At 51.2% G+C, this 15,710-nt stretch overlaps 1 protein-coding gene across 2 annotated transcripts in view; it reads right to left on the bottom strand.

The window, feature by feature from the left end:
- Window positions 1–15,710, bottom strand: part of MYH9 (myosin heavy chain 9) — a 104,811-nt gene that overhangs the window by 32,483 nt on the left and 56,618 nt on the right. For both annotated transcript variants that reach the window (XM_064283622.1, XM_064283623.1), the window contains exons 4-11: window positions 11,861–11,888; window positions 10,951–11,044; window positions 6,214–6,306; window positions 5,670–5,733; window positions 5,011–5,109; window positions 4,467–4,610; window positions 2,950–3,045; window positions 1,969–2,087 (exon numbers count right to left, since the gene is read on the bottom strand). In XM_064283622.1, the coding sequence (XP_064139692.1) occupies window positions 1,969–2,087; window positions 2,950–3,045; window positions 4,467–4,610; window positions 5,011–5,109; window positions 5,670–5,733; window positions 6,214–6,306; window positions 10,951–11,044; window positions 11,861–11,888 (737 nt within the window). The remainder of the gene's footprint in view (window positions 1–1,968; window positions 2,088–2,949; window positions 3,046–4,466; window positions 4,611–5,010; window positions 5,110–5,669; window positions 5,734–6,213; window positions 6,307–10,950; window positions 11,045–11,860; window positions 11,889–15,710) is intronic.

Raw genomic sequence — 15,710 nt, 5'->3', positions numbered from 1 at the left:
ACAAACAGCCTTCCTTAAAACTCTCCTGCCTTTTATCCATAACCATCATTTCCCTTTTGGGGCCCTTCCCAGAGAAACAACCCCAGATATGGGAAAAAAGCTTCATGCACAAATATGTTCACTACAGTGAACTGAAACAAACTAAATATCCAATAATATGGGTGTAGTAAACTTGTAGACAGCTGCGAAGATCTTTTTTTTTCTTTTAAATAAAATGGCTGGACATCCTGAAGTGTTTACAGAATAAATGATAAGACGTCTGAGATTTGCTTCAAAAAAATCAAATCAGTTGCCACCGGGTCAATTCCAACTTATGGAGACCCCATGTGTTTCAGGGTAGAACTGTACCCCACAGAGTTTTCAATGGCTGTGACCTTTCAGGAGTAGCCAGGCCCTCCTTCCAAGGCACCTCTGAGTGGATGTGAACCACCAACCTTTCAGTTGGTAGCTGAGTGCTTAACCATTTACACTACTCAAGATGAAAGATGGACGACACTGGCTATGAGCTGACAACTGTTGAAGCAGCACGGTGGGGAGATGAGGTTTGTGACACCAGTCTCTCCACTTCTGTTTTATATGCGTTTGAAAAAGCTCCCTAATATAAAACCAGGGTGATGCTTAAGTTATTAAAAAAAGAAAAAAGTACCTATAGAAAAAAAGGACTTGCAGAAAACAGAAAAGTTGCCCAAAAATAATCACTCCCAAATAAGACTGTGGCAATTTTTTTCCTTCTCTAATTTCCACATTTTCTGAATTTTCTTAAGTACGTATGAACTATTTTCATAATGAAAAATTAAATATTCTTTCATTATTAAAAAAATGAGCAGTCGAAGACTAGTATACCTGCTGTCTTCTGAAGACAGTGGTCTTGTCTTCTGTGGGGGTGGGTCTGCACCCAGCCACCTGCAGGCTCTCAGCCACCCAGTGTATGGTGTGCGGATGTTATTCATTAGAAAAAGGATTAATCGACGTGAAGTTCAAAATGTTTTTAAGTGCTAGGACTGGCGCCTTAAAAACTCCTATCACCCGTGTCACATAGGAGACCAGAAACTCCCAACAACAGAGGGGGAAATCGGTCAGCAGCGCAGGTAGGGGCCCCAGCTGTGGCAGAGGGGGGTCGCGTTAGTCTGGCACAAATGAGGCAAAGCCTTCAGCTTCTCTCACCACATGCGACAGGACAGCAGGTGGTGAGGAACAGCCGCTTTGCAGGGCTTTGAAGATGACAGGCCGCTGACCTGGCACCAGAACGAGACGTGCTGTTAGAAAGACCAAGCTCTCGCCTCATCCCACTCCCTCAATGACAATCAGTGCAAGGCGGCCTAGAGACGTCCTTATCGTTCTGCCACTGGCACTTCCTAGACACATGGACTAAGCCCCGTGACTTTTCGGGGGCTCAATTTCATCATTCAGATGGTTAAAAGTCCTTGGATAGTGCAAACAGTTAACACGCTGGGCTGCTAACCAAAAGGCTGGAGGCACCTTGGAAGAAAGGCCTGGCGATCTACTTCTAAAAAAATCAGTCACTGAAAACCCTACGTATGGAGCACAGTGCTATTCTGACACACACACAGGGTCGCCATAAGTCAGAAATGGCAACTGGTTAAACACCACCTAGCTGCCTGGGAAAAGGAGCCCTGGTGGCACAGTGGTTAAGTGCTTGGCTGCTAACTGAAAAGTCACTAGTTCGAACCCACCAGTCACTCTGTGGAAAAAAAATGTGGCAGTCTGCTTGTGTGAAGATTACAGCCTTAGAAACGCTAAGGGGCAGTCCGCTCTGTCCTAAAGGAATTGACTCAACGGCAACAGGTTTGGTTTTATAGCAGTCTGGGTTGTTGTGAGGACTGACGAAGGAAACCCAGATGAAAGCGCCTAACACAGGTGTGGCACAGAGCAGCCTCAACCCCCGCTGTACCCCTCGTTAAAGGAGTCTCCCCAACCCCACCCACGCTGGCCACAGGGCACACCAACCTGTTCTTTTGTTTGTGCCTTCTGGACATAATCCCTTCCCACCTTGATGCGCGGGGTGAGAATTCCTCGGGTGAAATCAGTCACATTGATGCCCAAAAGGTGGGACACTTTTTGGGCAGCTAGTATTTTTCAAAAGAGGAGAAATTTTCATTAAAAACTAGAGAACAAGCCCTCTGCTCACCTGGGAGCAGAGGAAGAACACTGGACACTCACTCCCAGGACAGCTGAATCCAGGTCCCTCTCAACAGGGCCATGGAAGACCAGACATGCCCCAAACCCAGGGCTGGGTGCAGGTTAGCAGGTGTGGTGGCCTCCACCTCCCCTGAGCCCCAAGGGACAGAGAGGAAAGCACTCTACCTGAAGGCTCTGCATCAGCTGTTCTGCACACCCTCGGCCACATACTAATGGGGTCCCCACCCAAAGACAGGGCTGAGAGGAGACACCCCATCCCTATCAGGGGGTGCAACAGTACATGGCCCCAAAGGAACATCTCTTACAACCATACACCACACATTAATTTTCTTTGAAAGATCGTAAGAAGGGATCGTAAGGTGGGAACAGCTTAAATGAGGTCATTCACTCCACCAAGGAAATAGTAGCGGCCAAGTCAGATGCAGGAAAGAAAGTATTTCACGGCCCCAAAGTACCCATGGCAAAACTTGCACTAAGTTGGAAACACAGCAGAAATCGTTGCCTAAGAGGAGTGGTTTGGTCTCAGAATGAACGAGGGAACCCTGGTACATATACGACCATGAGTTTTTCTAATTCATTTCAACATTTATGCTGTAAGAAAAGCAGGGCTGTGTTTATGTGTGCTTTACATCTGTACAAAAAATACAGAACAATATGTAGCTATAAAAACACATAAAATTAAAGGAGGGGGCGAGGGTCCCTCTTTTATCAGAGCATCTGGGGTTTCCTAAGCAAACCAAAGCCCAGGTTCCTGTCCCACATCAGAGATGAGAAGACGCCGGGAGGTACCTGTGTTGTCGGGCATGGATGCCTGGTCGGTGTTGCGCTCCTTCTTGAAGGCGATGTTGCCAAGCTGAAGAACCCCTGAGATCACACGCAGCAAGCCTTTGGGGAGCAAGCAGGGGCAGCTCAGAACCAGACTCAGGGTGGAATGTCCCCTGGGTGGGGCTGGTCACTTACCCAGGCAGTCCTTGAGCAAGCCAAACCAAGTGAGACTCCCATACTCCCCGGAGCCATGGGGGTACCAGGGTCTTGGTCTAATGGCACACTCTGCCAGCTGGGCATCTCACTCCTGGGCCCCTGGTAGACCTCAGCTTGGACAGTCCCGCCACTTAGGCACGAGCTGTTAACACTCCCAAGTCTATACCAACGATGCGACTCTAGCCTAGAAGTCTACTGCCTATTTTGTAAATAAAGTTTTATTAGAACACAGCCACACCCATTCATTTACACGTTGTCTATGGCTGCTTTTGTACTACAAGAGCAGACTTGAGCAATCAGGACAGAGACCTTATGGCTTGCAAAGCCTAAATATACTGTCTGGCCCTTTACAGAAAAAGTTTACCGACCCTGCCAACCAGGCAAGTCACACTGCTCCAATTTGGCTACCCATTCACAGTAAACAGCTTGCTGGTTTGCTGAATGAGAAGCCCGTGTTTAGTGGGTGTCAGAAGGGACGTAGTCATGGGGAGGATATGGTCCCCACACTGTAAGACCTTCATAGTCTAGGAGGATGTATAGACATATAAGCAGAACATGGGCAGATGACTGCTACTGTAGGTCAGCCGAGGAAGATAAAGTAAGATCAAAACCACTAGTGCCCATGAACCTGACCTCACAGGCTGGTACCACCAACTGGCTGGGAATGGCCCTAGGAGCGCTGACTTAGCCAAAGCAGGGTGGTGCAAATACCTCCCTCTTTGATGCAACAACCTGTAGCCCAGATGTCAGACCCAGAATTGAGACAAGGCCAGTGTCTTCACCCCACCCAGTATGGCTCCATCTCTAAGCCTCACTCCACTCTATGTCCCCTGCCCCACAGGAGAGACAGAGAACAAGCTATACTCTCTCTACCCCCCAATCTCTTCTGGCCAAAACTTAAAGTGGGCTCCAGAATACCAACCCCTCTTCAACCCCCTCTAGGGCATGGTCCCCACTGCCATTCATTTCAGAGTTCCCCAACACAAAGAACCCAGCCCAGTCCCTTCCACATGCGGGACACAGAACAAATTCTCCACTGCAGCAAAGAGCTAGGATTATAATGGCAGATCCAAACCCTGGAGAGGCTGCTGGTCCCTGGCAGGTAAGTGCCTGTCCTTTGGTGCCTTCTGTGTAGATGCCTGTGGGACCACCAGGACTAATAACCCTGAAACTCATACTCAAGGCCTTCTTCCCGGCCTCTACAGGGGCTCCCCCAGAGTCAGGGCCAACACAAAGTTCTCCCCAGGCCCGTCAGCTGCCCTGATGGCCCCGATGGGGAATGACCCACCTCCCGCCCCTCACCCACAGGAGGGCCAGCCCTGTACCCATTTGCTCGTCTTCCGGGATGCCCATGATCCTCATGGCCTCCATGGTCTCCTGGAACATGTCCTTGTCCTGCTGCCCGGGGATGGTGACATGCCCATTGGACAGGAAGCGGTATTTGTTATACGGCTCCAACAGGAGGTCAGCTGTAAGGGGTGGAGGGCAGGAGTGGGTCAGTGGGATGTCAAAACCAGAGGCCACAGGCAACACTGACCTCAAAGGTTTGGGACACTAGGAAATAGGTCCCACACCCTCAGGTACCCTAGAAAGTGTGCTGACTTTCCTTCACGGGTGAAAATCTAACACTCAGGTCGACAGAAGAGCGTCAAGGTGAGACATGTCTACACATGAGACTCACTTTCTTGGGCACGGTCAGAAGCAAGACCAAGTCCTTAGGATGGCACGCAGAACAGAAGACCTTTATGCTTCTCCTCCCCAAGCCCGAGGCCCAAGTTTCCATTTCCCAAACAGAGTTCATGGCCCAGTTCTGGCAGGAGCCCTGGCACCTGGCAACCTGAGCGTCCAGCTGCTGGGACAGCTACTCACTCTTCAGGTGCTCTCCAGCCCCAGAGAGGAGATAGTAGAAGATGTGGAAGGTGCGCTCCTCCTTGGCCTGGCGGATGGCACGGGATTTCTCCAAAAGATCTTTGCAAACATTAAGGAGTTGTACACACTGGTGAAAAGGAACCCTGTCCACTGTCTTCTTAGCCCTGGCTACAGGAACTGAACCTCATCGGGGAGAAAGAACAGCACAATGTGGCAAACAGAGCAAAATCTGATGACCTTGGTCCTCTCCTCTAAGCGGTATCGCTTATCCAAGCAAGAAGCTAGTCTGTTTACAGGGCCGCCTTCTACAAGGGAATACAGATGAGACTGTGCATACAAGCATAAGCCTACGATGCTGGCCTTAGGGGGAATAAAGCCACATCTACCTAACCCCCACCCCCCTTTGAGAAACCCTATTGGACAATCTTCAGTAGTTCCGTCATGTTCTAAGCAGAATCTTATGCTACTAATAAAGAAAGACCCAAACCCTGAGCTAGTCTTCAATGAGCTTATGCTGGGAATCTTTCCCACTCCACAGGCAAGGTGTCCTAACAGGCCATAAAGGGGAAATTGTTGAAATTAGGAAGTAGCTTCTTCTCCACCAAGCCCACTTCCTTCTCCTCCAGACCCAGACTCATTAGAATCAACCACAAGGATACAGGTCTCAATGTTGGCTCCCACGATGTAGCCATTGACATCAAAGTTGATACGAATGAATTTGCCCTAAAAAGATAGAAAGATTAGAAGCCCCCTGCATTAGGGACCAAAGAAGAAGTTAGCAACCCCTACCTCCAGCAGGTACAGCGTGTCAGTCAGGGGTCCCATTTCCCCACCCTGCACTGGCAGCCAGGACATAGAGGTGCTATGCTGCTTGGACCCTGGAGACAAGGATGAGCACAAGGCTGCCTCAGTTCCTCCATGGAGAGGAAGGAGGGGAAAGCCAGTTATCTGGAAGTGTTCCTCACTGCCTGATCTGATCCTGGGTACCAAGTGGCTATTGATTACAATGGAACAATCAGGGGTACAGTCAGAACACTCCTGCTCCCTTTTACAAAGGAGGTTGAGGAAGCTACTTAGGCCACCTTCATTAAGAGGAGGAGGGCAGGTCCACACCTCCTGGGACCAACCCAGCCTACCCCACACCACAGGACCAAGTACCTTGGATGAGAGCACCCAGCTCTGGCCCCGCCGCCCACTACTCACAAAGCGTGAGGAGTTGTCGTTCTTCACGGTCTTGGCATTCCCAAAGGCCTCCAGGATGGGGTTGGCCTGCAGCAGCTGCCGCTCCAGCTCACCCTAGAGAGGAACCCAGGGGGCAGTGAAGGTGGGACAGTGGCCTGGGCAGTGGCCTGGCCTCACCAGGTGCAGGCATGGCGGCAGAGCCATCTATACGTCCAGCATGCCAGGAACACAAGCTTCCAGACTGCGCTCTGGCAGCCCACCACGCCAAACCCAACCTGTCCCTGTACCACTCAAGAATGACCTCTACACTGGACCTTTGGAGACCTCAACTGGTTTGAACTTATTGACATGGACTTCACCAACCTCAGGAGGAAACGGAGAGAACTCACGAGGCTCTAGGCAGTCTGGAAGCAGAGGGTCAGACCTGACCTTTGAGGACTGCATTTTAAAGCAGCACACGAGCTAAGAACAAGTATGTGGCACCATTGTTTCTCTGGGACAGGTTCTGCGTGCAGGGTACCCTGGCCTCCCTCCACCCATCTGCCTCTCATCTCCACTACAGCCCCCCGCCCTTTTCATAGGACAAGAAGAGGGACCCAATCCACAGAAGACATAAGCACCTCTGGCTTCATTTTCCTTATGGGCTCCTGCCTGCCACCCCTCCCCTCAACCTACCCTACCACATCAGGGAGGTGAGCATGGATCAACAAAGCCCACTCCCGGTTCATAGGTATCTATTGCTAACACCAACCCATCCTACTTGTGGTCTCACGGCGCTCTGTGCTTTTCAAAACACACTTGTGGGCCTTCTTGTCCTGGATCCTGACGAAACTCGGAGAAGGCCAAAGTAGCCCCATTTCACAGATGAGGAAACTGAGGTTGAAGGAGGGTAAATGATTTGCCCACGGTCATCCAGCTATCAACCAGCAGAGTGGGCCGTCGAATCCAGGTCTTCTAACTAAGCCTCTCATCACTGATACAACCCCCCAGCCCTACCTGGGGGTTCTACCTTGTAGGGTTAGATCAAATTTGGGAGTAGCCACCAACCACCTCACTGGGCCAGGTACTGATCCTGGCTGAGGAAAACATGGGTCTCGTTCGTCTCAAAACCTGGGCGCCCTCTGGGAGAAAGAATATCTCACCAGGACCAGGCGGGGCTTTGTATTTACTAGCAAGGCTGGAACGGAGCCAGGGTTTTATGGGAATAAAGGCTGCTCAGAGTGATGGAAAGGAAAACTGGTAGCAGCAGGAGGTCCTGGGACAGTCCAGACTACAGCCTTCCACACCCTGCTCAGATAAGACCTGTCTGCAGACACCAAGGACACAATGAGTCTAATGAGCAGAAGGGCCCAGGCAATGAGCAGAAGGGCCCAGGCAAACCCTCCTCCCTAACAGCCTCGAGGCCAGGGCTCCTTCCAGAGCCAGAGAAACCTTCCATTCCCAGATGAGACAGCTAAATGCAGGAGCTTCTCTGGTGCCCTGGCCCTGGACGAGCATCAGCAGGGCCAGGCCAAGAGACAGGGCCAACCCACAGTGTAGGGCTCTCTGTGGGCACTTGGCACGGTGGAAGCAGAACACCAGGCTCCCACCCACGGCTTCGGGCGGGCCTGGGATGGCTGCCTGAAGCAGCCCATGGAGCCCAATTTGGATGAGCGCTGCTCTCTCCCGCCCCCAGAATGTTCCCCTTAAAGCACAGGCCAGGCTGCCAGATTGGCCGCACCACTTCCATTTCCGCAGACAGAGCATGGTCCCCACCAAACCCTGCCGCCAGCCTCTCTCTACTCAGGAGCAACCATTCAGAGTCCCAGGCCTCGCTCCCTGCTGACGACAGGGATGGCTACCTGGAAGGTTTTCTTTATGGAAATCTCACTAACAGAGAAGAGACTTCTATTTTTCAACGAATTTTGCATAACATGAAGTGATGAGGTTTGGAATCACCCATCCAATTTCTGGAGGGCTTTGCTGGGTAGTGCTTCTGCCAATGGGCTCCAACAAATGCATAAAAAACAGAACTTGGAGTAAGAAAAAGGCTCAAAGGGCATTATCCAGATGACGAAGGTCTAACTGGAAAGTCCCTTCAACCAAGCCCACAGGCCCCAAGTCCCGAAGCTCTGCTTCACTGACATGCAGCCCCGGTTGAAGCCTAGCCTCCCCACAGCAAGGCAGGGTTTGGAACTTCCTGCACGGAGGTCTTGGGATGAGGAGCTGGGTCACAGCAAGTGAGAGGGCAAGCTCTCACCTACAGTATGCCACAACAAGCTTCAGAATAGTCAATTAATCTGTTGCCATTGAGTCCATTCCGACTCATGGCAACCCCATGTGTGTCTGAGTAGAACTGTGCTCCACAGGGTTATCAATGGCTGTGGTCCTTTGGAATTAGATCCCCAGGCCTTTCTTTCTTTGGGGTAGGTCCAAACCACCAATCTTTTGGTGATTAGCCAAGTGCTTAACTATTTGCACCATCCAGGAACTCCCTGGTAAACCAAGTTCAAGAGTGTTTTTCTGCCCCAGCTACATATGGAAAATCACAGGACAGCTTCAGGTGAGGAAATCAATGAGACTGGTCAATGGCCTTCAAAACCGAGGGCCTGGACAGTAATTTGGAAGCCAAAGGCAATGTAGCCAATCACTCTAGTTGGACTTAGAGGCAGGGGCAATGTGCCCGTAATATACCTTAGTCTGAGAAAGAGTGACAAGTTTGCTCCTTGCACCCACCCCTACATGACATCATCGCTGAGTGCTCGGGGCTGCCTCTCCCTCTACGCTGGACCCCCAGACATACAGCACATGGGTCTATTTTACTGTTCCGTAACTATGGTCCTGTCTCCTATCCTCCAGGGCAAGGAATCCAATGTTACCCACCAGACAACCAGGCTCATATTCAGCATTCGATGAGTAGTTGGAAAATTAAATTTACTGTAAACTCGAGAAGTGGAAAACCACAGCTACAGAACTACTAACCTCACAGCTCTGTTTTAAAAATAAATCTCCTAAAAAGAATGGAAAATGAGGGATGTGAGGAGAGAGGGAAAAGGAAACGTTATTAGTTTCTAAATACAGGAAGTCCCAGGATTACAAATGAGTTCCATTCCTAGGTCTGTCTTTAAGTCAAATTTGTACCTAAGTCGGAGCAGTTAGGTTCAGTTCGGATCTAATGTCAGTTAGTCAAACGTTTGTCTTAGTGCACAGTATACAGTGTACCTTTCCATGCACACAAAGCATTGGAGAAACACTTCCGGATACACTAAAACATCTAACGGAACAATACAGTAGCGATAGAATAACAATGTTTTGCTGCGTGCCGCCAAGTATGCCTGTTTATTATTACAAACCATTGTGTGTACCTGGAATTTTTAACATAATAGGTTTTACAGGGGTTGATTTGTAAGTACAGGTCAGACATTCGTAACCCAGGGACTGCCTATATTACTCCCAACGCCCCATGGAAAAAGATTCCGGATGCCCTGTGAAGTTTGGCCCAGGAAAAGTTACTCTTGGTTCCATTCCAGAAGACTGGGCTCATTAGGACAGTCTGCAGGACACACCCAGATCAGCATGCAAAGAGACACACACCCTACTTACTTAGAGACGCTGCACACAGCAAGCCAGTAAGGTGGAGCCACCCTGATGGCTGGAGGGGACCCCACTGGCACTTAGATTTCATACCAAGAATCCAGTGCCGTCAAAGTTTAAAAGTATGTGCTTGAGAGAAAGAGAGAGGGTACCACACCATCATGCTTAAGACTGGTCATCCTCAGTTGCAGGGAAGCCCAATGTGGGCCCTCCCAGCACATCTGCTGACCAGCACAGGATGGCAGGTGAGAGGCAGGCAGCCTTCTGTCTCTGGTCTGGAACTCTGAGCCTTTGGGGCTCCAGAAGAGCCCACCTCCATCCCACCACGCCGAGGTCAGGTTCCCTGTGTGCGGTGGGAAATTCTGGCCACGGCCGGGTTTCTGAGAACAGCTAGGTGGTGAGGCCACACAGAGATTTTGCAGTAGTTGTCATTTCAGAGTGCACGATAGGTCACTGTGTGTCACACCCAGCCCCTTTCAAGAGAGTGAGCTGAGCCTACAGGAAGAATTCTAGCTGCAGAAAGTGACAATGGTGGAGTGAAAAGCTGCTCAGGAAAAAATAACCAACTCAAGGGCACACGATGGGCAGAACACGCATTCCCGGTGCAGAACGTGCAGTAAACGTGCAGCTCACCTAGCGAGGACACTGCTGAGGCCGACAATCCACCAAGAGGGAGAGGGAGAAAAATGGACATGAGACAACTTTCCAGCTGCCCCTTCTCTCTGCCCTGGGGGCTGTCCACCCAGAGACACTGCAGAGCAGGGAAAGGAAGCAGGGAGTCACACGCAGGCCCGCTGAGGCCCTGCAAGTCTCCATCAACTGGAGAACCAAGTCTTCGAATCTCTTCTTCTGGCTTCCCAGGTAGACACCGATACTGCACACACAGCAAACTCCCGAGTGCTGCCATGCAAACCCTGGGTTGGGTCATCTCCGGTTTCCATGGCAACTCCAAAATTTAGGAGGCCAGGGGAAAAATGGGCTTGCTACCACTGACTCCCTCTGGAGACAGCCAAGCTGCAGCCTTGACGGAAGTGGGCCCAGGCTGCTTCATTCCCCAGAGCACGTTCATTTTAACCCGAAGCCATGAATCATTAAACGCTCTTCCTCACGCAGCTCAGACACTTCCTAGATTATCCCACCGAAGGTCCAGAGAGCAATGGTGGGGAGGAAGGCCCGGGCACTCACCTGGTCCTTCTTGCTCTTGTGTGAGGAGGCCACATAAGCCAGGTACTGAATGACCTTCTTGGTGTTCTCTGTCTTGCCAGCTCCAGACTCACCCCTGCCAAGAGATTTCCAGAAAGTTCCCAGATTATTCCAATTCTTTAGATCTGTCCCTTTCCACTGCACACTCTACTGCCCGCCATTCTGCAGGGCACCAACAAGGAGCCCAACACCCAGTGGCAGAAAGGGGGGCAGCCAAAGGAATGCTAAGCTCTGGAACCCTCTGTGGGTATGTTTCCCATGGCCCTCCAGAGGCCTGACAGAAGTGAACTTTTATCCACTGTTGCCCTGGTCACTTGGCAGCCTTTGCATCCAAGTGTTTTAGGAATCAGTTGTAAGCAGCTGTTGACTTAGGGGTCAAAGGCACTGATACATGTTCCCTTGAAGCTTCACTTGGAGGAATGTTCACACCACTAATGCCCTCAGCCATGGGGTTTATGTGTCTTCTTGTACAGTTCAGAGGGTGAGGGGGACAGGACCCAGTATTGACATGAGACCAGGTAAAGAAAGCCACTATTCAGAGTCAGGAGGAATGCATTCTACTCAGGAGTTACAGAACGGCCAATCCACTCCCAAATGGGCTTAGCTGCGAAGACTCTGGGTTTTCTCTCTGCTGTAAATCCCACCCCCATCTCCCCACAGGCTCCTTTGAGGAAGCCGGATTAAATCTTTGGCCATGAAATAAAGCTGGTCCGTCTGCGGGGCCCAGTGAGCAACAAACATGTAACCTTAAGTCCTGTCCCTTGGGGAAGGGGAGGGGGGTCTTGGACCTGGGACTGGAAGTTGCTACCCAGGTGTCACTAGGAGCCTCAAGAATAAGAACAGACCAGGGTGAAGCGAGGTCCCATCATCCAGACGTTAAAGAGACACTTACGTGCACAAAATGGACTGATCCTCTCGGTCTGAAACAAAAGAAACATCAGGGAGGCATTAAAATTAACTCCAGCCAGATACAAAAGCCTTCCCCCCTTTTGGCTTCTGATGAGAAAGCGGACCATTTCCCGAGAGAGAGAAGGACAAAGCCTCGAACGCTGCCCTGTGGGGAACCCGCACAAGCCCGGTCAGCCCACACGCCATCAAGCAAGGAGGGGCTGCCCCCAGGCCCAAGGCTCAGACAGCCCCCCTTGCTGCCACCCCGCCCCCATAAAGCCTGTCCCAGCACTACCACTCCCGCCTTAGAGAAGACTGATCTATGGAAAACTCCCCAGGAGCCTACTTTACCGAGAATTAAGATGAGGCCTGCCCTGGCGTTAACAACTGGGGGTGCCGGCTTTAGAAATACGGCGTGAGGCAGCTGTTTTAAATATTGCACCCCAGTAAAGAAGAAGCACTGTTTAAGAAGCTGGTGGGAAGGATGGTGTAGACAAGGCCTGGGGTAAAATGCTGGCTCCAGGTTGCACGAGCTGTGTGAGACCTTGGACAGTCTTCTCTGAGCCTCGGTCTCCTCCTCCGTGATATGGGGTAACAACCAAGCCAACTGACGTCCAGTCGACTCAGACTCATGGTGGTCCCATGTGTGTCCGAGTAGAACTATGTGCCATAGAGTTTCCAATGGCTGACTTTTCAGCAGTAAAGGGCCAGGCCTTTCTTCTGAGGCATATGTTAGCTGAGCACTTAGCCATTTGCACCACCCAGAAAAACCCAAACCAAACCCATTTCCGTGAGTTGATTCCGACTCATAGTGACCCTATAGGACAGAAGAGAACTGCCTTGTGGGGTTTCCAGGGTGCCGCTGGTGGATTTGAAATGCTGACCTTTTGGTTAGCAGCCAGGCTCTTAACCGCTGCACCACCAGAGCTGCAGGCATCACCCAGAGACCCATGTAGATAACACATGTGAAGCACGGTGCCTTGCACATAGAAGATGCTCAGAAATGAGGCAGCTTGAAAAGAACAGAAGCTCGTCCGGATGACAGATTTTGACTAGCTTCTGTGACACCTCGGTCTCTAAACAGGTCAGAAACGTCCAGCAACGACCCCAACTGTGGGGCCAGAGTAAGAACATGAACAGCCTGCTTCCCTTGGGTGTGGGGCGGAACGTATGCCCCACACTTTGAAAGCTAACCCCAGTGGGATCACTCTGATGCTCTGGCCTGACTCAGTTCAGTGCTGGGGATCCAATTATAAGCCACAGCTGAAAACACAAATTCTTTTTCTCTTTTCATTCCACCCCACATACCGCTTGTTGCCGCACATCTCACCGGCCTCCAAAGTCCTATCGGCCTGCCTCCGGAACCAGCCTATTTACTGACGTTTGGAGTTTCGGCGATACGTTTGATTCTTCAGTGTCAGCTTCCTTATCCACGAAGCAGATAGGCTGCTAACTCCCTTGCAGGTTTAGTTTGAAGAATAAAAATGGTACATGAAGTGGACCTGGCATGGAACCCCGTCAAAAGACTGCAGCACCCCACCCATGATGATGCTGTCTGCTCATGTCCCCATCAGGGGCGCTGTCCTTGCGTGGAGAACTATTGTTGTGTGTTATCGAGTCATTCTGACTGTTAGTGACCCCAGGTGAGAGTAGAACTGCCCCCCATAGGGTTTCCTACGCTGTAACCTTTATGGAAGCAGATTGAAGACAGGTCTTTCTCCTGCAGAGCCACTGGGTAGGTTTGAACTGTCAACCTTTCAATTAGCAGCTGAGCTCATAACCACCGTGCCACCAGGGCTCCTGGAGGACCATGAGTAGTTGGCAATAGTAGTAGTATTAGCAGTGGACAGAAACACGGACATAGCGGGTTCTGAGGGACACAGGCTGGCTCCCACTGGCCAGCCTCAGCCTATAGGACTGGCCACTGGGAGAAGGAGTCGGGAGGGTGAGGAATGGCTTTCCTGTGAGCATGGCCTGGGGAGACATTCAATACCAGCAGACTCTGAGTGGTTAGGTCACCTGCCTCTTCACAGGTGAGTTTCTCAGGGCACCTGAGCTCAGCCACAGGCAGGGCTGGGCATTTATCTCACCCTGATCCCTGCCCTGGTCTGCCCTGTCTGCAGCCTCCCGCCCATGGAATAAATATCAATAAGGTGGGTAAGGTGCAGAGGGTGTGGTGACACATGTTCACACAAACACACCCCGAAGCTGCTCACCAATGGTGGAGCCAGTCAGAGAGCAGGCCCTTGAGGGCAGCCTTCCTTGTCTTGTCTCATCTTTCAAGGCTGCCCAGCACAGGCTGAGATCGAAGCTGAGAGGAGCCTCGATAAGATAGGCAGTGCTTGGAGGCAAGGCTGGGGAAGGCAGAAAGCAACTTCCATCCCTCTTGGGAATGTGCAGCAACCAATAAGTGCTGGGAACACTCCTGTAACCCAGGCCCTCGCCCTCCCCTCCTGCTTCCCTCTGTGTCTCCCAGCTGTGGGCATGTTTAGTCACGGTAGCCGGCAAGAATGTACCTGTGTGCGGGCAAGGCCAGGCCAGGCCAGTCGGGAGGCAGCACTGGGCCAGCACTACCATAAAAGGAAGCGTTCCCCGTCCCTCCCAGAGCTTCCCTGAGCCCAGGCCTGGGATGGCTGGAATTCCTCTGACTGTGTGAGGAGGAGTCAGATGCTGCTGAACAACAGGAAGCAGAGCCCCCAGACACATGCACAGGCACACACACAGCCACGCATGGACATGCACGTATATACAGGCTCGTACACGCCAATGCATATGGACACAGGCATGCGTACACAGACACGTGCACACAGCTGCATGTACGTGGACACACACAGGCACGTGCATGCACGCACACCTGCATCTACACACACAGATACACATTTACATGAGTGCAGAGGAGTGCGTACACAGGCACATGCGTGCACACAGGCATGTGCAATACAGACATGCACAGACATATCTGGATATACACGCAAACACGTATGTGTAAACGTGCACGCACATAGGTACACAACAAGCACACACACTGGAGTACAGACCTGCACACACTCCAAATTCCCAAATTCCAGACCCAAACTCACTATCTAGCCTCCATGTTACCCCAGCTCCCAGCTCCTTCACTCCTCTGACCTTTCACCTCTAGCGCCCGAAGTGGGGTCACCACTGCCAATCCGTTGCTGTTGAGTCGATTCTAACTCACAGCGACCCTATAGGACAGAGAACTGCCCCATAGGGTTTCCAAGGATGTAAATCTTTAGGGAAGCAGACTGCCACCAGCCTTTTGGTTGGCAGCCCAGCGCTTAACCATTGCACCATCCTAAAAGAAACACCCAGAAACTGTAATGTTCCACTAGAAAGAAACCTGCATTTGCTTTGGCAGAAAACACTCATATGGGCAAATGCTTTTGGGGAGGAAAACTGATGAGAGGCCCTTCTCATTTTTTGTGTGCCATCCCCCTCCCCCGCCACTTACCGCCCCACATCCACCTGGCTGGAACAAATGACCAGTAAAGGCCTCTTCAATTCTTACAGCCAGACTTAGTCCGTTATCTTGTGCTGGCTTCACACTAACCTTACAAGACAGGTAAGGCAGGTGTTACTACCCCTGTTTTGCATATGTCCCTTCTCAGGGCAGCTCTTCCAGGTTTGTTCCTGAGCTCAGAAGCACCTCTTTTGGGTGTGGCCCGCTGAGAAGTCTCAGAAACCCGTCAGCTCTCTGTCTGACTCAGTTTACTCCCTATTCCAGTGCATTCTGGGAGGGACGCTCTTTAACACTCTTGCCATAAGCCCTTCAGCACACTTTTTCATCCCCAAGAATGAGGACACACCTGGAAGTCCAGCCCAATCTACCTGTT

Source organism: Loxodonta africana, chromosome 4 (assembly GCF_030014295.1).
Source record: "Loxodonta africana isolate mLoxAfr1 chromosome 4, mLoxAfr1.hap2, whole genome shotgun sequence".
Classification (NCBI taxonomy): Eukaryota; Metazoa; Chordata; class Mammalia; order Proboscidea; family Elephantidae; genus Loxodonta; species Loxodonta africana.
The sequence above is the reverse complement of the archived record's forward strand: the minus strand, read 5'-3'. Positions and strand labels throughout refer to the sequence as shown.